Source organism: Panthera onca, chromosome D1 (genome assembly GCF_046562875.1).
Source record: "Panthera onca isolate mPanOnc1 chromosome D1, mPanOnc1 haplotype 2, whole genome shotgun sequence".
NCBI lineage: Eukaryota > Metazoa > Chordata > Mammalia > Carnivora > Felidae > Panthera > Panthera onca.
In genome coordinates this window covers 4,154,040-4,180,686 of record NC_138348.1, presented here as the reverse complement: position 1 = coordinate 4,180,686, position 26,647 = coordinate 4,154,040, and the positions used below count along the sequence as shown (strand labels likewise).

The window sequence follows — 26,647 nt, the reverse complement described above, 5'->3', positions numbered from 1 at the left end:
CCCAGGAGGGAGGAGCAAAGCGGCCGTGAGCCTCTCTGCCATTAGCACAGAGCGAGGTGGTCCAGGCCGTGGCTAGATGTGCAGGCTGGATAGGATAGGTGGTCCAGGCTGGGGATTGGAGGGGGAGGAGAAGGCGCGCTCCCTGGAAAGACTGTCGATCCACACCCGAGAAGGGGCCAGAGGCTGAGGGAGGCCCGATCCCCCGAGTTCATCCCCAGCCTCCCAGGCCTGGCGCCCACCCAGCTCAGGCGGATGTGCCTCCCCATAGGGGCTCAGCCCTTCCCTGACGCCCAGGCCCTGCAGTGAGTGAGGGCCGCCCGCCCACCTGCCGGCCGGGGCCCGGGTTCTGAGCTGCTGCGGCCGGACCCGGGCAGCGAGGCGGCTCCAAGCTCCTGGGGGTGGGTAGCTCCCGGCAGCGGACTCGGGGCTGGGTGGGGGCTCCTGAGGAACCCCTGGGCCCCCTTCGGGACTGGAGGCATCTCCACCCGCCTGGAGGCCGGCTGCTGGAAGCTTTTCCAGGGAGGGGGTCCTGCTCTCACCACCCCCTCCCCCCCCGCCCCGCATGTGTCCTCAGGACCCCACCTGCTTCTGAGTCCCCAGGGGTGTCAGATGGGAGGCCCCCAACTCTGCTCCTCGGGGACTCTTTGGTGACGGGGAGTGTGTGTGTCGAGGGTGTGGGGGGGGTTTGGGGGGTGGAGTGGTGGGGGGAGATGGGGGTGGGGGGATGGGCATCGGAGGGTGAGTGGGTGGAGGGTGTGGGGGGATGGGGTGTGTGGGGGAGGGTGTGGGGGGATGGGGGTGGGGAGCGGAAGAGGTAGGCATACTGACCCCCACCCCCTGAGGCTCCTCTGCCTCTGGGCACGCGGACACACGGACACACGGACTCAGACACGCAGACAGATGCAGACACGGGTGCGTCTCTCCCTGCAGAGCAGCTGCCTCGATAGGAGGAGCAGCCGGGTCTGTTGGAAAGGGGAGCACGGGAGCAGTGGCCTGGAGAGGCCGGGAGGGATGAGTCCGGCCAGCTGGGGGGCCGGTCACCAAGAAATGCACTTGGGGGTCAGCCCACCGGGGGGGGGGCTCCTGTGGCCCCTGCTCGGGGAGCGAGTCCAGGGTCTGCGGGTGGAACGCTGGCCGCCGGGCGGGCCCGGAGGTACTGCTGCTCCCTTAGCCACCGGCCCCCTCCCAGTCCCCTCCCGGCCGCCCTGCTCTCTGCCCTGGGCTCTCCTTGGGCCCATGAAGTGAGCAGAATCCCCCCAGAGCTTCCCCAAAACGGGGCTGGGATCCCAGGCTGGACACCTAGAGCCTGAGACGGGCCTCTTGGGACGCTGGCTGGAGGACGGGGTGGGGGCGGGGGGGGGCAGTCAGGGAGCCTCTGGCCTGGCTCTAGTTGAACTCTCCCCTGGGAGGGGCTCCAGCCTATTGCTGGGCAGTAGGGAGGTGCCACCCCCAGCCCCCACCCTGGAGGGTTGGGGACAGAGGGGGGCATTCCGGACAGGGATGGAATCAGCAGCCCAACCCGGGGAGCCCCTGTGTGGACACACTGTGGGCCTTACAGGCAGGGACTGCATTAGCCAGCACCGGGCCTGGCAGTGACTAGGGACCATGAGGAGTGTTTCCAAGGGGAGCAGGGGGGCCCAGAACGGGTGAGAAAGGGCACAGGCTTTAGCCAAGAGGACAGTGCGGCTGACCAAAGCCCCTTCTGGCAGAGGGGTGGAAATCCTACCAGGAGATGGAGCACCCTGGAGGTATAGACAGACCAGCCAGGGGAGGGGGCATCCCGGAGGTATAGACGGACCAGCCAGGGGAGGGGACACAAGAGCTGGGGTACAGAGCAGGTTGGGTGGGGCACCAGGCGGCCATCTGGGCCCATAGACGCTGAAGGGCGCCCTCACCGCGGAAGAACACAGACGGGACCGAGGGCAGGGAGCCTTGCTCAGTGCACGATATAAAATGTTTATTGATATACATTTATTGGCTTCCATAAAACTTGCAGGGGCTGCACAGGGCCACTGTGCTTGGAGGTGGGCTGGGGTGGCCGGGTCGAGCCAGCGCCTGCTCCCAGGCGGGGGCTGGAGCCCAGAGGCTGCTGGCCCGTCTGCCGAGCCCCGAGGACCAGGCACATGGCAGCCTGCACTCCGGAGGGGGTCCAGGGGCTGGCCGCCTGGAGTCCGAGAAGGGAGCGATCTGCCCACGCTGGCCCGAGCTCTGTCCCGGCAGGCTGCTTGCCATGACCAGAAACCACCCCCCCTCCGCCCCCATTGAAGTCCCCAAAGGATTCCTGGACGGGGGCTGGGGCGTAGTGTGCAGATAGACCGAACTCCAAGGCAGGTTAACCAGAACCTTCTCCCAGGTAGCACCATTGCGCTCAGGTCGGCTCCCCGACATTGCTCGGACTGGATGGAATGGAGAGAACAGGTGCCCTAGCGGGGGCGCAGCTGCTGACCCCGGGCGCGACCGCGCTGGCTGTGTCATTTTCAAGGAGGGCAGATTCAAAGGGGCAGGAGGCGGACGGGCCTGGGTGACCCCCCGCCTCCCCTTGACCAGCCCGGGGTGACTTCCATACAGTAGGCCTCTGGGCGCCGAGGACAATGTCTCGGGGGGGATCTGTCGGGGCCCGTTTGCAGGTGGCTTCTCAGTCTCCCGGTGGCCCCTAGTGCCTCCAGCCCGCGGGGAAGGAGGCGCGAGGGCAGGAAGCGACTTTTCTCCTTGCACTTGGGCCCCGGGGCGGTGGCCGAGCTCCCGTCCTGCGGCAGAAGGTCTCTGGAGGCCGCGGCCCCTGCCTCCCCCCGGGCGCTGGCCTCTCAGGAGGCGTTCCCAGAGGGGCACTGCATCTCCATGGTGACCGTGTTGGGCGTGCCGCCCCCGGCCTCCCCCAGCTCGGCGCCGTCTCGCAGGGCCCGCTGGAAGACCACCCTGAGAGGCTCCCACAGCCGCTGTGACTTGTCCCTCCCGGCCAGGAAGTACACGACCGGCTTGGCACTGCTGTTGATGCAGATGCACAGGTCGGTGACATACTCGGGGAAGGGGGCCGGGATCTGGAAGACCCAGAAGAGGAACCAGTCGACCCCCAGGTAGATGGAGGACACGAGGAACACCGAGACCGTGGCCAGGACGACGTGGCTGAGCTTCGCGGAGCGCTGGCGCCTCCGGGCCCTGCACTCCGCGTGCAGGATGAGCACCAGGCAGGGCAGCACCACGAGCGGGCAGAAGACCAGGAAAAGCAGGATGCCCAGGAAGGCGTCCATGTGCCTGCAGGCCACGCCGGACGCTCGGTGGCCCAGGAACACGCAGAAGTAGTTGTGGACGGTGGTGACCAGGAGCGACAGGGCCCAGAGCAGGGCGCACGCCACGGCCGACAGGCGCTTGGGCCGACGGCGCCAGAACCAGGCGGGGAAGACGACCGACAGGCAGCGCTCCGAGCTGACGGCCGGCAGGAGGCTCACGCCGGCGACAAACATGCAGAGCCCCGCGACCCTGCACACGGCGCGGACGTAGGCGGCGAACGTGCCCAGGAAGCCGCCCGTGTTCAGGACGGAGAGCACGGCCTTGCTGCAGAGGTAGCCGGCGTCAGCGCCGGCCAGGTGCAGGAAGTAGACGGAGAAGGGGCTCCTCTTGATGGAGAAGCCGAAAAGCCACAGGACCAGCCCGTTGCCCACCAGGCCACACAGACACAGGAGCAGGAAGATGTAGTCCATGATGGCCGGCGGTGGCGGCGTGGCGATCTGCTCCATGGTCAGGAAGCCACGGCCGTAGAGCGCCGGGGCCTCGCTCGCGCCGGGACACATCTGTGCGGGGGCAGAGGGCAGACGCCTGTGATGCTGGCTGAGCCCCGCGCCCACCCCCGCACCTGCAGCCCGGCGTGCCGGGTCCCGCTTACAGGCTCGCGGAGCGGCTGGCCCTGGAGCAGAGGCCACCCCCGTTCCCGCCTAGTGCCACCACTCTGCGCCACGGTGTCGCAGAGCCTGCGGCTAGCAGCCTGGAGAGGGCCGACACGGGCGACGTCAGTCCCCCGGAAAGGCACCCGATCGCCCGCCTGTCGGAACAGACTTTGGGCCACGAGTGTCCTCGTCACCAGAGGTGAGGAAAGCCCGGGGGACCTTTCCAGATGGCAGGACGATGAAGCCGCGACCGGAAAGGCCACGCGGCGTCCCGGACCTCGCGGTGGCTCTAAGGGTTGCCGGAGAGGATGTCACGAGGTGCCGGGGGGGATGTGCGAATGGACCGCGCGTCCTGGGATGGCACCAGCCCTGGATTTCCTGAACGGACAGATGCACTGTGGCTGCGTGTCCTGCAATGTCCTTGTTCTTAAGGGGTACGGGCTGTTTGGGGACCAGGGGGCTTGGTGTCTGCAAACCTGCCTTCCAAGAATTCTGGGAAGGAGCCTATCGTGAGGTGCACAGAGAGAAAGCGCGGGTGGTAAGAGGCTAACGATGAACCGGTGAAGGGCGTATCTGCGTATGAGCGGCTCTCGCCCGTCTCCTGTACGTTTGCCATTTTCCCACCCGAACGTGAAAATACTTAAAAAAAAAAAAAAAAAAATTGGGGGCGCCTGGGTGGCTCAGTCGGTTGAGCGTCCGACTCCTGGTTTCGGCTCAGGTCATGATCTCACGGGGTTCATGAGATCGAGCCCCGAGTCAGGCTCTGCGCCGGCAGCCGGGAGCCTGCTTGGGGTGCTGTCTCTGCCCCTCCCCTGCTCGCACGAGCGCCCTCCAGAGCTCTCTCTCACTCTCTCTCTCTAAAAAAAATAATAAAGTTAAAAATAAAATAATTGATTTTTAAAAAGTGGACCCTGGCCCTAACTGGAGTAGGACCCTGTCCCGTAATGGGATCGGAGAGGCCTGGGGAATCAGAGGCGGTCCCCTGGGGGGCCAGGGAGACTCTGGGTTTCTGGATCATGACGGGTCTCGGTGCGGGCCAGGGATTCCCTGGGGAGGGGGAGACACTGGAGGCCACAGCTGTTTATGCTCTGGGGAAGCACTTTGATACTTGAACAAGCTGTGGCTGCCTGAGGGCACCCGGCTGGGTTTCTGTCTTGCCTGCTGGGTCTGGGCGAGGTGGGTCCCCTGCGACTGTGGGGGAGGGGCGGCAGATCTGAGCAAGGTGGGCTTTGCTCCAGCTGGTGGGTGCTGGGGGGGGCGGGTTTTGGGGGGGGGGGTGGGGGACAGGACCGTGGGCCCAGTGGCCCCATCGCCCTTTCCCCAGAGAAGCCAGAACTCTGGGTTGTAACGTGAACCTCCCTGATCTTTACACGTTTGCATTTAAAAAACATCCTGTGGGCCAAACACAACACATCTACAGGCTGGATGCATTCTCAGGCTGTCATTTTGACCTCTCATTCCAAGTGACGAGGCTGCCCAGAGCGCTGTCACCGCCTTCTCTCAGCCCGGGAAGATATCACTAGCCCTTCCCACAGAGCCTGAACCTGACCCTTGACCCCCGGGTAACGCGGGTATTCCTTGGTTCCCACTGCTCGTGACTCCCTCCCAAAGAAAACAAACAGGTTCTGGAGGCTGGAGCGTTCTGCCACCTTCCAGATGGCCCCCAGCTCTGCCAGAGAGCTGGGGCCTGATCCCCCGTAACAGCCTTTCCGTCCTGGCTCCGGTCAAGGGGAATCTGCAAGCAGGGGCCGGAGGGCGTTGGCCAAACTTGGGGAGACTCTGTGAGGTCAGGGCAAGCTCTTCAAGGGCGTCCTATTCACCACGCATCATCCTCTAGGTACATTTATTGGCTCAGCGTCTCTGTCTGTCTGTCTGTCTGTCAGCCACCAAGCCCCTTGGCTTCCTCTTTGCTCGGCCTCTCCTGTTGCTGGCTTTGACTGCTCCAGGCCATGGAGCAGTGCCACCCACCCCGCCCCCCGCCCCGCCCCCGGCTGGGGCACCAGACCCAGAATCCGTAAGACCCGGTGCCCAGACAAGCCCACGCAGAGGGATCACTCAGAGCTTCTCCAGGCTGGAAAAAGTCTGCAATCCCTTCCTCGGAGTCAGAGCGGGAGGGCCGGGTGAGTCACGGGGCACGTAGCTGCCATCTCCAGCCACATCCCGCCTTGTAAAATGCCTGCCCCGGAGCCTGGCCCCCCTCCCGGGGCTCTGGTTTTCTCTGGAGATTTCTGGAGACTTCTCCCCAGCCAGTCCCATCGCTGCGTCCCGTGGCTGCTGCTCCACGGTGGTCACTATGGGAGGAGGCTAAGGGACACGGGCCCCGGGCGGGAGTCCGGCCTCTGCTCAGACCTCGGGGCTCGTCCCGGTCTAGTTACTGGCCCATCGCAAGCCTGGGTCTCCTCGAATGTGGATGAGGTCGTACTAGGTAAACTCGAGGGGGTCCCTCCAACTTGGAGACTGTTTCGCCTGGGATTGAGAAGGGAATTCCAGAATTCTCAAGGACCTCAGAGAAGTAGGGGGCTGGGGAGAGAAGAAGGGGTGTTGGCCTGGCGCGTTGTCAGAGTCTCGGCCCCGGCGGGTGCCTGGACCGCCAGACCCTGGCCTCACGGGGTGGCCCGTCAGCGCCACCTTGCAGCCCGCGTCTCAGGGCCTCCTGGCAGGGACCGGCCACGGGAGAAAGCTGACCACCCCGTCTCCACGGGGGAGAGGCGGAACAAGGCCGGTCAAGGTGGTAACGGAGCACGGGGTCTGCACAGGGAGGGATTCGAGGCTTCGGTTCCCCGTGCTTGTCTCACTGATGAGGACACTGGAGACCTGGGGGGCCACACGGTCCACAGGGCCTGCCGCCCACCTGTTCGTCCTTTGACAGACGATGGGCCCGGGCGGCAGAGTGCAGGGGGAGGGGGTCCTGGGCTCCGTCTGCCTCTCCCACCACACCCGGCCCGACGGTGCCCGGACCCCCTCTGCTGCCGGCCAGCACTTGCCTTGTTCCTGTCCCCGGGGTGGGCCTCCCAGGAACAGTTTCCCACCATCTCCAGGCCCGGCGAGTCCAGACTCCTCACGGCTCCGCTCACGGCTCGCGGCCCCGCACACCTCCCCTGGCAAAGGAACAAAGGGTCACGTCAGGGCAGCCGTGTCCCCCCCCCCGCTCCCCCCGCCCAGAAAGCCCCTCCACCTTCCGGATCCCCGTCCCCAGGCCCCAGGGGCTCTCACCTTAGAGGAAAAGGCTGACAAGCCAGCACGTGGCTCCCTCCGGGCAGGGCTGTGTGGGAGGCACAGAGGTCATCCTGCTGAGTACGGGACAGGTCACATCCATATGCACTGTCCCCTCCTGCCTGGGCTCCTCGTCCCCCCCCCCCCCCCCCCCGCCTCCACGATACTCTGGATACTCGCTGCTGCTTGCTGGGGGAGAAGCCCCTCTCCTTCCCCCCTTCTTGCTCGATCTGTGAGATTTCTGGGACCAGAGGGCTTCTGGGGACGTACATTTATACCCGTACACATTCCTGGGCACCTCCTTTCTGCCGGCCCACGGTGGTGGCACAGGGGTCCCTGGCAGTCAGTGGCAGCCAACCCAATGGCCACCACCCCTTTTGGTCTTCATTCCCCGTTACGGAGCAGGTAGCATTGCTCCCCCATGAGGGGCACTCCAGGGCTCCGGGAGGTGAGGTCCCCTGCCCGGGGTGCATGTGACAACAGCAAGTTCGGGGATTTTGTGCGTGGTTGAGACCAGAGGGGCTGGAGCAGCTGGAGGGAGCCAGCCAGGACGGCTCTGGGGGTGGCGGGGTGGACATCCCCGCCTGGGGGAGGCAGAGCATTGGTCCATCTGCCCCAGGTGCCCCTTCGGACGGTCCCCTGTCCCCCAACCTGAGCTCTGCTCCAGCAGGCAAGCACCCGTCCCTCCCCCCGTGGGGAAGCAGGTGGGGAAACTGAGGCTGAGCCGCAGGCCGCCGGCACCCCTCTCCCCATGCGAGGAATGCTGCTGCTCGGCGGCCTCCCCCAGAATTCCTTCCCCGACGCGGCAGGCCTGGGGAAGGCCGGGGCGGGCCGAGCCAGGCGCGCCGGTCGTTGGCTGGGAAGGGGGGCCGTCCGCGCGCTGCCTGCACCCTCTTTAACGCTTGGTCCGCTCGAGCCCCGAGCCCCGGCGCGGGGGGGATGCGCGGAGAACAGGAGAACGGCGCGGGGCATCAGACCCCTGGCCCGCCGGCGGCCCGGCTCCCTTCCCGGCCCCCGCCCCCCACAGCGCCCTTCTGCCCCAGGCCCTTGGGCAGAGTGGCCGTGTGTGTTGTGGGCAAGCGCCTGTGCGCCCGGCAGGTGGGTCTGGGTGTGGCCTGCCGTGACAGTGCCTGCTGGCGCCGGTGCCCCAGGTGGCTGTACGCGGGGTGGGGGCCCTGGTGCTCGACGACAGGTGGGCGAGTCTGCGTGCGTGTGCAGCGTGTGGGTGCAGAGAGCAGGTGCTGCGAAGGGTGGATCTGTAGCCCCCCCCACCGCCCCCCAGGCGTCATCCGGGCTCCAGCCCCTGCACTGTCCCCACTGCCTCCCCCGGGTCTCTTGCTTACCCACCCGCTGGGGCTTCCCTCTCCTGCCTGCAACCCCAAAGCTACCGGCCCCTCAGACCCTATCCTTCCCGGTCCCCTTCGCCCCCGTCCCCAGCGTTCCCGCTCGGTCGTCCTGGTCGCACGCCATCCTGGGTCTGGGCCCTCGGGGACGTCCTGGCCGCAAACCTTGCCCTCTCACCCCAGCCGAGCGAGGCCCCCGGCACACAGATGCCCCGAAAGGGCAGCCGGCCGGGGCCAGCCCGTGATGCCCAGCTTGGACCCGGCTCGTAGGAAGGGCTCACCTCTGCCGGTTGCTTCCACGTGGGGGCCTCCCTACTGTGTCTCCTCCCGCCTGCCACGGGCAGTCTGGAAAGTTACGGCGCCCAGGCAGAGATCTGGAAGCCAAGAGGACCCCCCAGATGGACGATGAGAAGACACGTGTGTGTGACACGCGTAAGGCGTGTGCGTGAGCGGCGTGTGCGAGCAGGGGCGGAGGGGTGGGCGCCTCGCGCATTCTTGGGGTGGGGTCTGGACTGTGGCAGAACCAGCTGCTGCTACAGCAAGACGACAAAAGCTGTCGGCTCAGTGCACCCCTGACCCTCCCTTCAAGGCACAAGGCCCACTGGGGCTCCGGCCGCCTGTCTGCCCCCTCTCGGCCCACCCTGCCACGAGCCGGCCCCCAGTTTGTCGGGGACAGGGCGAGGCTGTCCTCCAGTGGGCACGGTCAAGCCCCGCTTCCCTGATTGTCTTCCCAGCCCCTCTCCTCGCCACCCCACTGCTCCCCCGCCCCCCCAGCTCACAACTGAATCGAAGAGGCTACTCTGGGGACTGGAGAGCCCACAGCACTCCAGGTGCCATCTGTCCGGGAGAAGGTGGGAGGTCGCGGGCCGTGCAGCAAGCCCCTGGGAACAGTGGGAGCCATCTCTCTGCACTTGGGACGCTGCCGGCTGGGTGTTCCCTTCCCGCCCTTCCAGAAAGCGGACTTGGACGGCTGGCGAGGGTGGGGGTAGGGCCAGAGGGGGAGGTCGGGAGTGGAGGACAGCACGGGGGTCAGGCCCTGCCAGGATGCCGGCTCCTGCCGCCCCCGGAGGGGGGACCGTCAGGGCCTCGGGAGTGTGCGGGAGGCGGCTCTGGAGTGTCAGGGTTCCTGCCTGGAGCCACGTGATTTCTGGGGGCTGCCCGCCCTGACGGCGCCCACCTCATTCTCCCTCCCCGCCTGGCCTCCTCCTCCCTGCAGCCCTGGTCTCCAGAACGCCCTGGCTGGGCCCAGGGCCCCCGCAGACCCACCTGCAGCTGCCCAGGTCCTCGGAGGTCTCTCCTTCCCGGAGCACGACACCGGCCTCTGGCCGCCGACCCGCCGGGGCAGCGGGCCAGCCCAGAGCACCGGCTGGAGCCTCAGAAAACGCGAGCTCAGAGCAGAGGACGGCCCTTGCTTGCCCGCCTGCCGGAGGAGATGGCTTTGGGAGCAGAACCCGCCCCAAACCCAATTCCAGGCCCGGAGGGAGGGGGAAGGGGAGGAGGAGGGGGGAGGAGGGGCCGAGCCCCAGCTGGGATGAAGCTTCGGGAAGGAATGCCCCGCTCGGGAGCCCCCCCCTCCCAGGCCTCGCTGGGCGCTCATCTCCCCGGCCCGGTGACGTCATGTTGGCCCGAGCACTGCTTCGGGAGTCCAGCCGTTCATCTCCCTTGCGCCCTCGCAGCTCCGCTGGGCTGCTCTGGAAAAACAGCACCGGGCTGTCCGCTTGCCTGGGATTGGCTCCCACTGGGCATTTCGGGGCGCGCAGGCCCGCCAGGGGCAGGTCCCCACCCGGTGGTTTAAATGCAGTCAGGGCTGGTACGGAGGAGCCGGGAGGTAGCAAGGTGAGGGCTCCGTGGAGAAGGTGGCGCAGGCACTTTTGAGAGGTAGACTGGGGGGCAAGACGGCAATGCCACCCAGGTGTGGCCCCATCCCCCTTCCCACCTGAGATCTGCCTGGGGCGAGGGGGGGGTGCCCTGCCGGCTTACGGAACCGGGAATTCCCTTTCTCCAGCCCTAATAGCAATCAGATGGCACAAGGGGAAAATCACAGCGCTCGCCTTGTGGGGGGGGGGGGGGGAACGGCGGGCTGTGCGTGCCTGACCCGCGGGAGGATGAGTCAGGCTTCCCCCCTACCCTGCGAGCCTCCTCAGGGTCCTGGGGCAGCGAGCCAAAGCCTGAGGCGGGGGTGGTGGGGGGGGGATGCAGGGGCCCCAGGGGGGACCGTGAGGACGGGGAGTGGTGAGGAGCGGCTTCCCCGGGGAGGCACCAGGAAAGGCACACACCCCTGCCCTGGGCCAACTTTCTCATGACCTCGGGGAGCCCGAGGGAGTTCCCATCAGTGCTTTCTCTGTGGGAGGAAATGGTGCCCAGATGGGGGGCGGGGTGGGCACCCTGAAGAGGACCCAGAAATAGAGCGCGGCCCTGGCACCTGCCCTGGGGCCACGGGCCTCCTGACCCTGGATGGAGGGACCCGACGTCCCTGCAAACCCCAGAGCGGAGGGGGGAGCCTCGGACCGTGCCCTGCATGGCCCAGCGGGTCTTTGGGGGCCTTCGTTTTTAGGGAGGGGGTGAGAAGGAGGGCCTAGCAGGCTAAAGCTCATGGCTACGCCCCAGAGAGAGAGAGAGAGAGAGAGAGAGAGAGAGAGGGAGAGGCTGGGCAGGGAGCAGGCAGCGGGGGTGACCCTCCCCTCCTCCCCAGGGCAGGCCAGCTGGGGCCCAGCTGGGCTGCTTGTTTACGTGGGGGGGCCCGGGGGAGGTGGGAGGAGGCCGGGGGAGGCTGGATGCAGACAAGTTCCAAGTGTAATTGCATTTGGACACTTAAAAGGAATTGTGCGAAGTGGACAGGAGCTCTAAAGCCTTATTTGGTCTGGAAATTTCTTTCGAGACGAATGGGAGGGACTCCTAAATGGGAAGGTCGTCCTTTACCTGGGTTTTTTCTGGGTCCCCCAGCCGGTGTGCCCACCTGGAGCAGGCAGTCGGGGCCGTGGGGGGCAGGTCTGGGGGCTGGGCTCCCGCGGGGACAGTGAGGGAGCCCCCGCCCCGGGCTGGCGCTCGGCCTCCCGCTGCCTCAGGCTCCGTGTGTGGGCTTGGCGCCATTCATTCATTCATTCATGCCCGGGCTCCCTCCGCAGGGCTTAGGACGGTGCCGAGGTTCCAAGGCCACGGTCGGTCCCTCCCTGCTCTCTCATATCCTGTCCTCGTGCCCTGGGCCGCCACCACCCCGCCATCCTCCCGGTACAGAGGATCTTTATTTGTAATTGTCCCCGGCCACGGGCCAAGGGTGCAGGCCGGGACCCGCCTCCGCTGGGGCTTCCTGGGGGTGGGAGGCAGGTTCTGGCTCCTGACAGGGCCCTTCTGGGGTCCACAATTGCCCCGCTGTTGCCAGATGACGGGCCGGGCGGGGACCAGCCCTCCGGCGGCCCCTCTGAGCCGCACCGCACGGCCCCCAGGGAGTTCCCTGCTCTTGCTGGCATCCACTGAGTGCCCGCTAAGTGCCGGGCGCCGTGCCCCAGGCTGCCGAACAGGACGGTGGAAGTCCAGCGGAGGCGGACCAGAATCAGACGGCCCAGACACGCGTGAAAGCACACCTGAGCAGGAGGCCAGGTAGCTCAGGAGGGCTTCTCTGAGGAGGTGATGGTGGAGCCCGTGGAGAGTTGGGCAGGAGTGACTCGGGGGAGAAGGAGCAGGAAGGCATCCCCAGCAGAGGAAGTGGGCACGAGCAAAGGCCCTGGGGTAGGGAGGCGTGCCGCACAGGTGAATTGGGTGGCCGTGACCCCAGCCGGGCCGCTCTGAGCGGCCCCTCCGGGCCCTCCTTGTGCCGTCCTCACCCTTCTGCTGCCATTTGTGCCATGCGCTCAGGGGACAGGTGCAGGGGTGACCAGGACAACCACAGCTGCACCTTCCTGTGTCCTGTGAGTCGGGTCCGCCATCGGTTCCGTCATTCGATCCTACAACACCCCCCGTCTCACAGGGTTCATTCAACACGTGTATACTGAGCACCTGCCCCGTGCCAGGCGCTGTTCTAGGCTCTGGGAAGCCACTGATGAATGAAACAGTCGTGAGCCCTGCCTGCAAGGTGCCCAGATTCTGGAAGTGAGGAAACTGAGGCCCAAGGAGTGACTGTGTGTTTCCCTTGGACACCTGCACCCCCCCACCCCAGCCCCCCACCCGCACTGCAGGACTTGAGCTGGGGGCTGGGGCCGCTTCATCTCTGCACCCCCAGCACTGGGCACGGAGGCATTGAGATACGGGGAGAGGTCCAGAGCCCCGGGATCTCGTCCTGGCTTTGCCTCTGATGAACCAGGGGAAACTGAGCCTCGGTTTCCCAAGTTGTACTACAGAGGGATGGCAGGGGCGGGGGCGGGGGGCGCTTGGTGATGCTTCTGCTCTATGCCCCGTGCCCATCTTCCCCTCCAGCTCCGGTAGGCCAGTCTTCCCCCTTGTCAGCAGGGCTACTGAGATCTGGTTCACACAGCAGACAGCTCACTTCTTTAACGTGTACAGTGGTTTTAGTGTGTGTTCACAGACTTGCGCAGCCGTCACCACCGTCTCAGTAGGGAACGCGTTGTCACCCCAGAAGAAACCCTGTACCCGCGAGCGGTCACTCTGCACCCCCCCTCCCCCCCCCCGCCCTCCAGCCCCTGGTGACCACGGATCCACTGTCCGTCTCCCTGGATTTACTCGCCTGTCCTGACGCTCGATGGAAATGGAATGACACACGCAGCGGTCTCTCGTGCTTTGTTCCTTCCCCTCGGCGCAAAGTCGTCAGGTTCACCCGTGTCGTGTTACGGCCCAGTACCGCACCCCTTCTTACGGTGAGAGGCTGCTTCCTTCGGGCCCCGTGGTCCGCCCTGTTCTCTTGCCCTCCAGGAGACAAGGCAAACGTGGACGTGGTCTGGGTCTCCCAGGTTAGTGCCTTTGCCCTTTCGGCTCCAGCCCTGCAGGTTACTCAAAGGTCTCTGCGACGCCTGGCTGGCTTTCCTGATGGGCAAGGGTGAGTGCGAACCCCTCCTCCTCCACTCTCCCCTTTCTCCAGCTGGGCTGGACCACCTGTGATGGAAAGTGCATCTTGGGCATGAATGCAGAAGCCGACATTGTCCTCCGTCCTTCATGAGGGAGATTATTCATTTGTTCATTCGTTCATTCGTTCATCCACGTATCCATCCAACTGTCCATCCATCCATCCATCCATCCATCCATCATCCATCCACACGTGACCTGTCTGTCTGTCTATCCATCCATCATCCATCCACATGTGATCTGTCCGTCTGTCCATCCATCCATCATCCATCCACATGTGATCTGTCTGTCCATCCATCATCCATCCACATGTGGTCTGTCCGTCTGTCCATCCATCATCCATCCATATATGATCTGTCCGTCCATCCATCCATCCATCATCCATCCACACGTGACCTGTCTGTCTGTCTATCCATCCATCATCCATCCACATGTGATCTGTCCGTCTGTCCATCCATCCATCATCCATCCACATGTGATCTGTCCGTCTGTCCATCCATCCATCATCCATCCATATACGATCTGTCCGTCCATCCATCCATCCATCATCCATCCACACGTGACCTGTCTGTCTGTCTATCCATCCATCATCCATCCACACGTGACCTGTCTGTCTATCCATCCATCATCCATCTACATGTGATCTGTCCGTCTGTCCATCCATCATCCATCCACATGTGGTCTGTCCGTCTGTCCATCCATCATCCATCCATATATGATCTGTCCGTCCATCCATCCATCCATCATCCATCCACACGTGACCTGTCTGTCTGTCTGTCCATCCATCATCCATCCACATGTGATCTGTCCGTCCGTCCATCCATCATTCATCCACATGTGATCTGTCCATCCACCCATCCATCCATCCATCATCCATCCATATACGATCTGTCCGTCCATCCATCCATCCATCATCCATCCACACGTGACCTGTCTGTCTGTCTATCCATCCATCATCCATCTACATGTGATCTGTCCGTCTGTCCATCCATCATCCATCCACATGTGGTCTGTCCGTCTGTCCATCCATCATCCATCCATATATGATCTGTCCGTCCATCCATCCATCCATCATCCATCCGCACGTGACCTGTCTGTCTGTCTATCCATCCATCATCCATCTACATGTGATCTGTCCGTCTGTCCATCCATCATCCATCCACATGTGGTCTGTCCGTCTGTCCATCCATCATCCATCCATATATGATCTGTCCGTCCATCCATCCATCCATCATCCATCCGCACGTGACCTGTCTGTCTGTCTATCCATCCATCATCCATCTACATGTGATCTGTCCGTCTGTCCATCCATCATCCATCCACATGTGGTCTGTCCGTCTGTCCATCCATCATCCATCCGTATATGATCTGTCCGTCCATCCATCCATCCATCATCCATCCGCACGTGACCTGTCTGTCTATCCATCCATCATCCATCCACATGTGATCTGTGCATCCATCCATCCATCCATCCATCCATCATCCATCCATATATGATCTGTCTGTCCATCCATCCATCCATCATCCATCCACATGTGATCTGTCCATCCATCCATCCATCCATCATCCATCCACATGTGATCTGTCCATCCATCCATCATCCATCCACATGTGATCTGTCCATCTGTCCATCCATCATCCATCCATATATGATCTGTCCATCCGTCCATCCATCCATCATCCATCCACACGTGACCTGTCTGTCCATCCATCCATCATCCATCCACATGTGACCTGTCCGTCTGTCCATCCATCATTCATCCACATGTGATCTGTCCATCCATCCATCCATCCATCATCCATCCACACGTGACCTGTCTGTCTGTCTGTCCATCCATCATCCATCCACATGTGATCTGTCCGTCCGTCCATCCATCATTCATCCACATGTGATCTGTCCATCCATCCATCCATCCATCCATCATCCATCCACATGTGACCTGTCCGTCTGTCCATCCATCCATCATCCATCCACATGTGATCTGTCCATCTGTCCATCCATCATCCATCCATATATGATCTGTCCGTCCTTCCATCCATCCATCATCCATCCACATGTGACCTGTCCATCCATCCATCCATCCATCCATCCATCCATCATCCATCCACATGTGACCTGTCCGTCTGTCTATCCATCATCCATCCATATATGATCTGTCTGTTCGTCCATCCATCCATCATCCATCCACATGTGATCTGTCCATCCATCTGTCCATCCATCCATCCATCCATCATCCATCCATATATGATCTGTCCATCCTTCCATCCATCCATCATCCATCCACATGTGACCTGTCCGTCTGTCCATCCATCCGTCCACCATCCATCCGTCCATCACCCACACACCATCTATCCTTTCTTACCTACATTTAACACATATTTACTGAACACCAGCAATGGTGCCGGGAAAGAGCAGTGGATAAACCAGGACAGGCGGAGCGGAGAGTAGCCGACCAAAGAAACGAATGAACGCAAAAATTCCCACTGAGATCCATGCAGTGAGGAGGAGGAGCAAGTGTGGTGATCGAGACCGAGGGAGGTGTGACGTAAAGTGAATAACGGCACCTAAAATGTGGACCTCCTGATACCCAGGGTTGGGAATATGTGACCTTACAAACCAAAGGAGACTGGGCAGACACGATAAAGCTAAGGATCTTGAGACGGGCGATTATCCTGGATTATCTGGGCGGGCCTGCAAATTATAAGGCCCTTAAAAGACAGAGGCAGAAGGCTCCGAGTGATGTGTGATGAATGGGGTCGGTGGGGAGAGGCAGTTGATGTGACGACTGATCAAAGAGGTTGGAGGGATATGAAAAGGGACCTTGAGCCAAGGAACTCAAGTGGGTTCTAGAAGTTGAAAAAGACCAGGAAGTGGCGTCTCCCCAAGGTGCTTCAGAAGGGACCAGCCCTGCCTCCCCCTTGGTTTTCGACTTCTGATCTCCGGAGCTACAAGAGAATAAATGTTCGTTGCTTTAAGCCCCTGAATTTGTGGTCCTTTGCTGCTGCAGCATCGGGAAGTAATACAGGTGGCCGGTAGGGCTACCCAGCAAGGCCAGGGGGATAAAATCTCTTTCTGCTTTAGCGAGACCTGCAGCATTCGGGACAAGGGCAGCAGGTGCAAAGGCCCTGAGGTAGTAAGGATTTGGTTCGTTGGAAGAACAGAAAGGGTGACCGGGGGCAGGAGTGGGGAGGTGTGCGTGCTGAGGCTGGGGAGGTGGGTGCAGCCGCCAGCCCCCTGTCAGCCCAGGTGAAGAGCTGCCTCCTCAAGCCAAGGTCAGGATGCCTCCAGGCACAGCATCTGGCCGGCGTCCCATCGTTCCGGTTTGAGACTCTCTGCCCAGTTTCCAACCCCTCACTTCCCTAGTGCCTGGAAATTTCCCAACTGTGTCCACTTCTCTCCCTCCCCAGGGCCATTACCCTGGGGCGGGTTTTTGGCACCTCTGGCCCAGACACCTTGCCAGGGACCCGGCCTCCACTGTGTCCTTCCCTCCGCTTCAAGTGTACTTAACGTGCCGGGGCAGTGCAGGTAGTCGACTCAGGTGATGATCCTAGGAAGCCCTCCAAGGAAGCGGGGAAGTGAGCCAGGGAGGAAAGTCGTTGTGAGAAGATCCCACCTTGTCTGAGGGGACTGGTCTCCAGCTCCCCGTGGCCTCAGCCTCCGTCATTGGGTCATCGTGACCACTGACGCCTGCAAACCCGGGCGGGAGCCCTGGGAGGGCGACTGGCGCGGGAAGAGACAGGCCGAGACCAGCAGTCTCTAGACCCGGTTTTCCCGGGTCTAGTGCAAAATCGCAGAGCTGCGCTCGGGTCTGAGTGATCTGGTGTCTTCTGTGTGTGGGAGGCCACGGTTCCTTAACTTTCTGGCACAAGTAGCTGTTTTCCAGATAAAACTCAAGATTGTTTTGCTGCTGGTACATCTATCTGTTTGATCTGGAATTTGCCCCGAAGCCTGGTTCTGTCTGCCAGCTGAACAGATCACACTGGGGTGTGTGTGTGTGTGTGTGTGTGTGTGTGTGTGTGTGAAGTCCTTTTTTTTCTTTTCAAGAAGTTTTAAATTCCAGGATCTTAAAAAAATTGTGGGAAAATACACGTAACACCAACTCTCCATTTTAATCGTTTTAAGGGCACGGTTCCGTGGCATTTAAGTGCATTCCCACTGCTGTGGGACCGTCCCCCCCCCCCCCCCCCCCGTCCATCTCCAGAGTTTTTTGTCTTGCAGAACGGAAGCTCTGTCTCGGTGAAACAGTCACCCTCCAGCCCTCCCCCACCCTTCCCTGCTACCACCTTCCCACTTGCCTCGAATTTGGCGACTCTGGCGGACCTCACGGAAGCGGAATCTCACAGCGTCTGTCCTTTCGCGACTAGCTTGTGCCGCTCAGCGTAGCGTCCTTCAGGTCCGTCCAGGTCGTGGCAGGTGTCGGAGGCTGACGACTGCTCCGGGGTTCCGATCGACCCCGTGGTGCGCATCCGGTCGTTCGTGGGTGGACACCTGACTCGCGCGTTTTGGCTGCCGGGAATCACCCTGCTGTGAACACAGCGAGGGCCTCTTTGCCAAAGTCTCTTGGAGACGCTGCTTTCCATTCCCGTGGGGATTTGCCAGACGCGGAATTGCGGGGTCACACGGTGATTCCAGTTTCGAGCGTTCGAGGGCTCACTCCGGTCCTAAAGGCCCCTTAACCCATCTCTGGGTGGTGGTGTTCACTCCTTCTAGCTGAGCCACGCTCCCTTCTGGATCCTGTAACTGGAATAACCAGACACGGGGCAGCCACTGTTAGCACACTTCTTTTTTTAATTTTTAATGTTTATTTATTTTTGAGAGAGAGAGAGAGAGAGTGAGTAGGGGAGGGGTAGAGACAGAGGGAGACACAGAATCCGAAGCGGGCTCCAGGCTCCGAGCTGTCGGCACAGAGCCCGACGCGGGGCTCGAACTCACAGACCCTGAGATCATGACCCGAGCCGAAGTCAGATGCTCAACCGACTGAGCCCCCCAGGCGCCCCTAACACATTTTCTATTAGCTGGCGCAGGAGGGGAGAAGGGGAAAGAACCCACCCACACCTACAACAGCCCTTGTTCCTGTGGTTCCAGTGGGGCAGGTGAGGCCTCCTTTCCCTCTGCCCATCCCAGACCGTTCCCTTTGCCCTCTGCGCCCTCGGGGGGCCCGCCTCTTGGGGGTTGCTGGGGTTCCCCACGCATACGTACCGGGACATGGGAGCTCTGAGGGGAGCCTCAGAGGCTCTCTTGGGGTCCAGGCACACACTCCCTACTGCCTGCTAGGGCCCAGGACCAGGCATCCCAGACAGCATCGTAACCCCCCTCTTGGTTCAGAGCCCGGACTGCATCCTAGGGTCCAGCAAAGTGTTGTCACCCAGCCATCGAAAGGGCCACCCCTTCACTCAGCAGTACCTAGGATGATGGGAAACGAGGCGGGACGTTTTTTTAACGTTTATTTATTTATTTATTTATTTGAGACAGTGAGAGACAGAGCATGAGCGGGGGAGGGACAGAGAGAGAGAGAGAGGGAGACACAGCATCCGAAGCAGGTTCCAGGCTCCGAGCCGTCAGCAGAGCCCGACGTGGGGCTCGAACCCACGAGCCGCGAGATCGTGACCGGAGCCCAAGTCGGACGCTCAACCGACTGAGGCACCCCCCCCCCCAGGCGCCCCTTCATTTTCAAGGTTCCTGCTTTTGTTTGTAGTACTTCTTGGCTCTCACGTTCCTTTCTGGTTTTGTTCTCATCTCTTAATTTCCTCTCCTGTTTTCATTCTTTTTGCAGCCACCTCTTTCGAAATTGTCCTTTTCTCCGGTCGCTTCACTTCTCTGCTTGTTCTAATTCTGGCTTAGGCTCTTCGGTCGTGATATTTCTTTTTTATTATTTATTTATTTATTTATTATTATTATTATTTTTTTAAGTTTTTTTTTTAACATTTATTTTTGAGACAGAAAGAGACAGAGCATGAACGGGGGAGGGTCAGAGAGAGGGAGACACAGAATCTGAAACAGGCTCCAGGCTCTGAGCTGTCAGCACAGAGCCCGACGCGGGGCTCGAACTCACGGACCGCGAGATCATGACCTGAGCCGAAGTCGGCCGCTCAACCGACTGAGCCACCCAGGTGCCCCCGGTCGTGATATTTCTAAACATCTCAAAGGGTAGTTATTATTCAGCCCTAAAAAAGAAGGAACTCTGGCCAGTTACAATAATGTGGGTGGATTTGGAGGCCCTCGTGCCAAGTGAAATCCGTCAGAGACGCAAATGCTGTGTGATCTCACCTGCACGCAGAATCTAAAAAAATCCAAACTCGGGGCGCCTGGGGGGCTCGGTCGGTGGGGCGTCCAGCTTCGGCTCGGGTCACGATCTCACGGTCCGTGGGTTCGAGCCCCGCGTCGGGCTCTGTGCTGACGGCTCGGAGCCTGGAGCCTGCCTCGGAGCCTGTGTCTCCCTCTCTCTGCCCCTCCCCCGTTTGCACTCGGCCTCTGTCTCTCTCAAAAATAAATACACCGTTAAAAAAAATAACAAAATAAAAAAACCCAAACTTGCAGACACAGAACAGATCGGTGGTTGCCAGAGGTGGGGGGAAGGGGACTGGGGGACGTGAGCGAAGGGGGTCAAAAGGGACGGACGTCCAGTTACCGGACGAGCTCTGGGGATGCAAACGTTTTAAAAATGAGTAAAGCGACCGCTCATTTTGAAATGTCACACGTCCTCCGTTTGGAGGGCGTGTCCTCGCGGCTGGTCTTCACGGGCTGGGGAGGGCCGTCGCTGTTCCCCGTCGTCTCTTTCGCGGTGTCTCTGTGTGGGTTTTGACCGTAGTTCTTTTCTGCTGCTTGGGCTTCTCCCGGCGAGGTGAGGTTTTGTGACTACTGGGAAGGAGGCCCGGGGGTGCCGCGAACTGTCCCTCTTTCCCGGACCCCTGCCCATCAGAGGCCCCCCAGCAGGTTCCTCTCCGAGGTTTTGCTTTGTCAGCTCAAGACGGCTCGGGCACCGAGACCTTGCCACCACCTGCTTGGGCTGATGGCCTGTGTGTCCCCTTCCAGTTCCCGCTCTCCTGCTCTCCCGGGGGGCCGCCAAGCTTGCCGGCCAGTCCTTGGCTGACTTCCCTTCCCGTCCTCTCCTGCGCTGGCTCGCAGCCCGTGGGCGACTCGCCCCTGCCCCCTGGCACGTGCTGCTTCGTTCCGCCGTGCATTTTGGGTGTTGCTCTCCCGAGGTGCCCTGCCTGTTTTTACAGGGCAATCTGGGGAGATAAAAAAACGATAGCATCACTGTTCCCTCTCCCCCCACCTGCCTTCAAGCCCCGCTTGCTAAACAGCAGCAGAAACATCTGCTCTGAAAGCCAAAGGGTTGATGACAGCTCGCAGCCGACCACTCTTCAATAGACACAAGCAGCGCCAGAGAGCTGAGCACGAAGTGTGTGGGCATCCTGGTTTTTCCAGGCCCCCGGCACCAGACTGCAGAGGCCCTGCGAAGAGAGCCGCGAGCAGACCCACCATGTACTGTGGCTGGGTTGCACACTGCTCAAGTGCGCCTGGCTGACAGGGTGGGTGAGGCTGAGTTTCAGCTCGTGCTGTTTGCTGAGCCCTGGGTTCCGTCCCGGGGCTGCACCCCTACACCCCGACGGCTTCCCTGACTCTGGGGGAGGCTGCGACTTCCCGTCTCTGAGGCCTCTTTCTGCAGTGGGATTCCCTGCGGGAGGGGAGGGCAGCCTGCAAAGTGTAGGCTGGGCCCCAGGTCTCTCCCTGCACCCAAGTGAATGCACGTCCCCCTGGCTCCAAAGTCCCTTCCGGCAGAAATGCGGACTTTCCTCGCTTCCGTCTTCACCGGTGGTGTCTGTAGCCGCCCTGGGGAAGAAGCTTCAGGAATCAGAAGCAGGCAGACCCTCAGCCAGGCCAGAAGCTGGGCATCAAAGGAGCCTAACCAGTTAGGGAGCCGCTGGACCGTCGCGGCTCAGCTCAGGCGGGGAGTTCCTGGCAGAGGGACGCCCCTCCCGGAAGGGTCCCCGCAACCTTCCCAGCCCCGCCCCAGGCACGGACTGCTCAGCTCCCCGGTTGGTGCGGCCCCTTCCAACCTCCAGGCCTGTGCTCACGCGATTGTCTCTACCTGCTGTGCCTTGGAAACCTCCCATGCGTCCTTCAGGCTCCAGCTCAGACGTCACCTCTTCCAGGAAGCCTTCCCGTAAAGCCTTGCTCCTCACCCACACTCAGTTCGTTACTCTTTCCTGAACACGGCCACTGCCCCACTGCTTCCGTTCAGCGTGGGTAGCTTTGGTCAGTCGTTCAACAAACGTTGGCCGAGTACCTACTACGGATTCAGCCTCCGAGGGGAGCCCCCTGGGGGTGAGTGAGACAATGCCGGCTCCTGGCCCCCCAAGAGCACGCAGTCCGGTCGTAAGTGCTCTGTGCCCGTCTGCCCCTTCCCGGGGATGACACCGTGGCGGACCCCGTGCTGACCCCCAGCCCCGTGAGGACCCCGCCTGATGCAGGGTGAGTGTCTCCAGTGAGGCACCCACGGTCGGCTCCAAAGGCATCCCTCTCCGAGCGACTGGCCGGTTCCAGCTGCCAGGATGCTGCCGGCTCTCTGCGGGGCTCGCACGGGCCATCAGCTCCCCGAGGGACAGGTGGGGACCCCCCTCCCCCCACAGAGCAAACCTTGCCCTTGAACCTCCAGGTCCCCTGGCCTGGCTTGGGCTCTTGCAGGTCAAGGCAGGACCAGTCCTCCCAGCCTGGATGATCACCAGTGCCTCCCTGGCCTCCAGTCCTGGTCACCCCCCCCCCCCCCCCCTTCCAGACTCCAGGCCCTGGGATTCCCGGTCCTGGTCTCTGCCCCGTGGGCCTGGGACGTGCCCAGGAGCCCTGGGCAGCTGGCCTGGCAGCGAGCTCAAAGTCCAGGCCGCGTTCTGGATGGCTCTGGGGTCTGCTTCCTGCTCCTTCTCATCCACCACCCCAACCCCAGCCCACCACGCTTCGAGAGCACAAACCCCATCGTGTCTCTCTCCCCCACCCTGACCCTCCAGCAGCCGTGCCCTGGATCCGCACCCTCAGCACGGATGCCGGGCCGCGCGGGGTCTGCTGCTGTCCCCTCGCGTCACCTCGGGCCCTCCCCTCAAGGTCACTGTCCTCAGCCCGCTGTCGCTCCCTCCACACGCCACGCCTCCTCCTGCCCCACTCTGTGACCATCTCGTCCTCATCCTTCAGACCTCAGCTAAAATGTCACCTCCTCCCAGAAGCCCTCCTTGACCATCTCATCTAAAGGTGGCCCCGCCACCATGCGTGATGTAATTTGCCTACCATCAAACCTACCCTTTTGAAAAAAGTTTATTTTATTTTTGAGAGAGAGAGAGAGAGAGAGAGAGAGAGACAGAGACAGAGACGGGGAGGGGAAGGGGCAGAGAGAATTTCAAGCAGGCTCTGCACTTTCAGCATGGAGCCCAGTGTGGGGCTCGAACCCACGAACTGTGGGACCATGAGCCGAGCCGAAGCCCGACGCTTAACTGAGCCACCCGAGGTGCCTCCCACATTTACCTGTCCAAAGCGCACAGTTCAGCTGTTTTTAGTATATTCGCACGGTCGTGCCGACGCCACAGCTGCCTAATTCCAGAACGTTCTCATCACTCCAAAAGAAACCTCGAGCCCACTGGCGGTCGGTCCCCACCCTGCCTCCTCCAGGCCCAGCTCCCACTACCCTCCCTCTGTCTCTGTGGACTTACCTACTCTGGACGTTTCACACAAGTGAATCTGCCTTCCTCCGCTCGGCAGAATTGTTTTTAAGACTCAGCTCTTCGCCCGGTTTTGTGGCTGAAAAATATGCCTGGACATTTCCCGTTTTGTCTGCCGTCGGTCCCTCCGTGCACGGATGCCACGGATGCTTTTCCATTTCCCCGAGTCCCTTCTCATTTCTGATTTCCTAGACGGTTCGCCGCCTCCGAGAGAGAAGGCCTGGCTGGGCGCTCCTCGCTGCGCCCCGGAGCCCCGCACACGGGGTGCTCAGCGAGCAGGGGCGTGGTGGGACGGTCGCAGCGGCTGCCCCTGGCGTCCGATGGTAGCGTCGCGCGCTCACGGATCCCGGCCAGGCTGATAGGACAGGGACAGGCTAGGACAGCCTCTCAGGCAGGTGGGACTGTGGCCGGGTAGCTGGGGGCACATCGGCTTCCTTGACCGTAGAGCGGCTGGTTCTGCGAGGTCCCCGCTGGGACCGAGCCCCGTTGCTGCCGGCCGGTAATGTGCCTTCTGTGGCTTCCTTCCCTTCCCTGGCTTCTCCAGCTTGCCTCCAGCCCTGTGTTGGGGGCTGCACCCCGGGCCCCCAGCCCAGGAAGACGTGCTTGTGCTTGGGTCTGACCCGGCAGGGCCCCAGATTCCGCCCAGCTCGCCAGCCTTCCACGTGGCCCGACTGGGCCCCGACTCTCCCAGACCCTCACTCCAGGCTCGCCACCCTCGGGCCTTCTCCCCAGGGCGGCACCCCAACCCCGCACGCCCCGCCCCCCCTCCCGCCTCCTGTCACCCACAGCCCCTCCCTTGGCTGCCGCCCCGAGCCGCGCCGTCCCCAGCACCACGAATGATGTGGGTCTCCCCAGATCTTTGCGTGGGTCATGTGTGAGAGCGCTGAGAATAGCAAGGCTGTGGCCTGGGCCGCATTTGGTTGTGCCAGGGAGGTGTCCCCGGGGCCCTGACGAGGGGGCTTGCTCACTAGCGCCCCTGCAGGCGGCCGCAGGCTCAGCAGCCGGGCTCTCCCAGTGTCTGGCCAGGCTTGGCCGGGCCGCTGTGTGACTGCGGACAGAGCACGTGGCCTCTCTGAGCCTCAGTTTCCCCAGACACAACAGTGGGAAAATTTCTGCTCTGTTCTCAGCAGCGGTTTCGAGACTGAAGAGTGACAAGGGATTTGGGAATTCTTCGTTATCTTAAAAGCCCGTGAGCACCTTCCTGTATTATTCCACAGCCCCTGAGGCAGTCCTGGCGTGGTAGGTGGGCAGCAGGTGGATGGACGAATGAGTGAAGGAATGAATAAAACCCACAAGTAGGGGCGCCCGGGTGGCTCAGTCGGTTAAGCGTCAGACTTTGGCTCAGGTCATGATCTCGCAGTTTGTGATCTCGCGGTTGGATCCTCTGCCCCTCCCCCGCTCATTCTCTCTCTCTCTCTCTCTCTCTCTCTCTCTCAAAATAAAAATAAATAAATAAATAGCTTATTTATTTTGAGAGAGAGAGAGAGACAGAGAGGGACAATCCCAAGCAGGCTCCACCTGTCAGCGCAGAGCCCGATGTGGGGCTTGAACTCACAAACTGCGAGATCATGACCTGAGCGGAAACTAAGAGTCAGATGCTTAACCGACTGAGCCACCCAGGTGCCCCTAAATAAACTTAAAAAGCCCCATAAAGCCACCTTTAGAAACACCTACGTGGGCACATGCTCCCTGCTCGTGCAGGTAGGGAGGGACCCCAGCCCCGTGGGGGGGGGGGGTGGGGTGGCGAGTGGCCTGAGGTGCCCAGGAAAGAAAGGAATATGACCAAGAAGCATCCAGAGCAGGTGCAGGGTGCCTGACCTGTGACGCCTGTGTCTCCAGGCTGCAAGGACATTGGGCTCCTCTTGTGATCTCCCATATACCCCTGCAGCCTCACCAGGAAGGTTCCATAATTCCCCCTAGAAAACAAATGGGGAAACAGACAGCGAGGTTGTTGGCACTTTGCCCCAAGTAACATATCTCCAGGCATGTGTTTGGGAACCGAGGGGGGCATTTCTCTCTTTTTTTTTCTTTAATGTTTATTTATTTTGAGAGAGAGAGAGAGAGAGAGCGCACTCACACAAGTAGGGGACAGGCAGAGAGAGAGAGAGAGAGACAGCATGAGCAGGGAAGGGGCAGAGAGAAAGGGAGAGAGAATCCCAGGCAGGCTCCAAACTGTCCTTTCCGAGCCTGACACGGGGCTCAAACTCACGAACCGTGAGATCATGACCTGAGCCAAGGATCTGATGAGCAACCCCCTGAGCCACCCAGGGGCTCCCAGGGGGCCATTTCTGATTTTCAAGCCAAGTTTCAAGCAACCTCCAGGTGGGTGTCTGGGGAGAAAAAGTTCCCTGTCACGGTGCAAGCCTCCGCCAGTGGCCCCGGTGTGATGTGAAGCGATCCTCAGGCTGAGCCCGTGTCGGTGTCCCCACCCAGAGGATGCCCTTCTCCACTGCAGGTTCCTGGGGACAGTGGCAACCAACGCAGCTGCGTGGTGGTGGTGGGGGGGGGGGGGTGTGCAGGGGGAGGCGGCGGAGAGGGCGCTGTCCCCCGGTGAGTCTCAGGTTTGCTCTCTTTCCTGGGGTCAGGGCAGGCCCCGGATTTCGTGCCAAGCCTCCCTGTCTCATCTACTCTGCACACTACCGGCTCTGACTTTTTGCCCCAGCGCCTCCTCTGGGCTGGCCTCATCTCGCAATCCAGGCTGGTGCCAGGGCCCCGCCTGGCCCCTCCCTAGGCCTGATGTGCTGTGGCCTTCCCCGCCCGGGGCTGAGTCACTGTTCCCCTTCATCCCGTGCTGGGTGGGTCCTGTGCTCGTGGACTGAGCTGAGGGCCGGTCGGGGCTGTTTTCAGACACGGTGCTTCTAGCCCCCTGGGGCGATGCAACCTTGGGAGGAATGTCACTGAGACCCTCCAGCCTCAGTTTCCTCATCTGCCAACAGGGAAGAGGGACAGCCGTCTTGGCCCACAGGACTGATGGGAGAACAGGCAACTGTGGTGTGGGAGATGACCTGAGGGGCACAGGAATTAATATGAAAACAAAGCCTTGTCCCTTCTTGTGGCTGGCATCCTTCAGAGATGAGCCCCCGCAGCCCCCCACCTGGTGTTCCTGCTTCCCTCCTGTGACCCCCTCCCCTTGAGGGGGAGGGCAGAACCTGGGGACCCTCACCAACAGGACACAGCAGGAGTGAAGGGGCCGGGTTTTAAGGACTGTGGCTGCTACCTTGTCAGTCCTCTCTCTCTGGCTTTTCTCTCTAGACAGCACTGACGACCGTGGAGGCCGTAACATGAACTACTCTAGCAAGAGGCCTGTGTGGCAGGGAACGGAGGCCCTCAGCCCTGCAGCCACCGAGGGAGACTTGAACCTCGAGATGGGTGCGGCCTTGCTGGACCCCTTGATTGCCGCCTTTGAGAGACTCAGAGCCGGGGCGGCCTGTGGCCAAGCTGCTTTCAGATTCCAGCCTAAGAAAAACTGAGAGACAATTGATGTGCTGT

General features: G+C 61.6%; 2 protein-coding genes across 7 annotated transcripts in view; one reads left to right on the top strand and one right to left on the bottom strand.

Annotated features, from left to right (window-relative positions):
• The window catches only part of IGHMBP2 (immunoglobulin mu DNA binding protein 2), a 97,364-nt gene extending 70,717 nt beyond the window's left edge, over positions 1-26,647 (top strand). The window contains exon 14 of the mRNA XM_078433792.2: positions 26,411-26,647. Coding sequence (XP_078289918.2) covers positions 26,411-26,628 — 218 coding nt within the window. The 3' untranslated portion in view covers positions 26,629-26,647. The remainder of the gene's footprint in view (positions 1-26,410) is intronic.
• Positions 1,937-9,874, bottom strand: LOC132662122 (mas-related G-protein coupled receptor member F). 6 transcript variants are annotated; one of them, XM_078433780.2, is made up of 5 exons: positions 9,704-9,874; positions 8,719-8,811; positions 7,095-7,171; positions 6,866-6,979; positions 1,937-3,788 (listed from the first exon to the last, which is right to left on the bottom strand). In XM_078433780.2, exons 4-5 carry the CDS (start codon positions 6,911-6,913, stop codon positions 2,805-2,807), a joined length of 1,032 nt encoding a protein of 343 aa, XP_078289906.1. In that variant the 5' UTR covers positions 6,914-6,979; positions 7,095-7,171; positions 8,719-8,811; positions 9,704-9,874; the 3' UTR covers positions 1,937-2,804. The 6 variants fall into 6 exon arrangements, with proteins under 6 accessions (XP_078289906.1, XP_078289905.1, XP_078289909.1 ...); XM_078433779.2 differs by having other exon boundaries at positions 7,095-7,168; XM_078433783.2 differs by having other exon boundaries at positions 7,095-7,143.

What these genes read in the sequence shown, in the direction of transcription:
- LOC132662122 (XM_078433778.2), bottom strand. Translation starts at nt 9,338, where the DNA reads ATGGCTCCCACTGTTCCCAGGGGCTTGCTGCACGGCCCGCGACCTCCC. An exon ending in GTAGCCTCTTCGATTCAGTT is followed by an intron (nt 8,812 to 9,216) that starts GTGAGCTGGGGG and finishes CTTGGCTTCCAG; the next exon opens with ATCTCTGCCTGGGCGCCGTA. An exon ending in TGTCAGCCTTTTCCTCTAAG is followed by an intron (nt 6,980 to 7,094) that starts GTGAGAGCCCCT and finishes TTCCTTTGCCAG; the next exon opens with GGGAGGTGTGCGGGGCCGCG.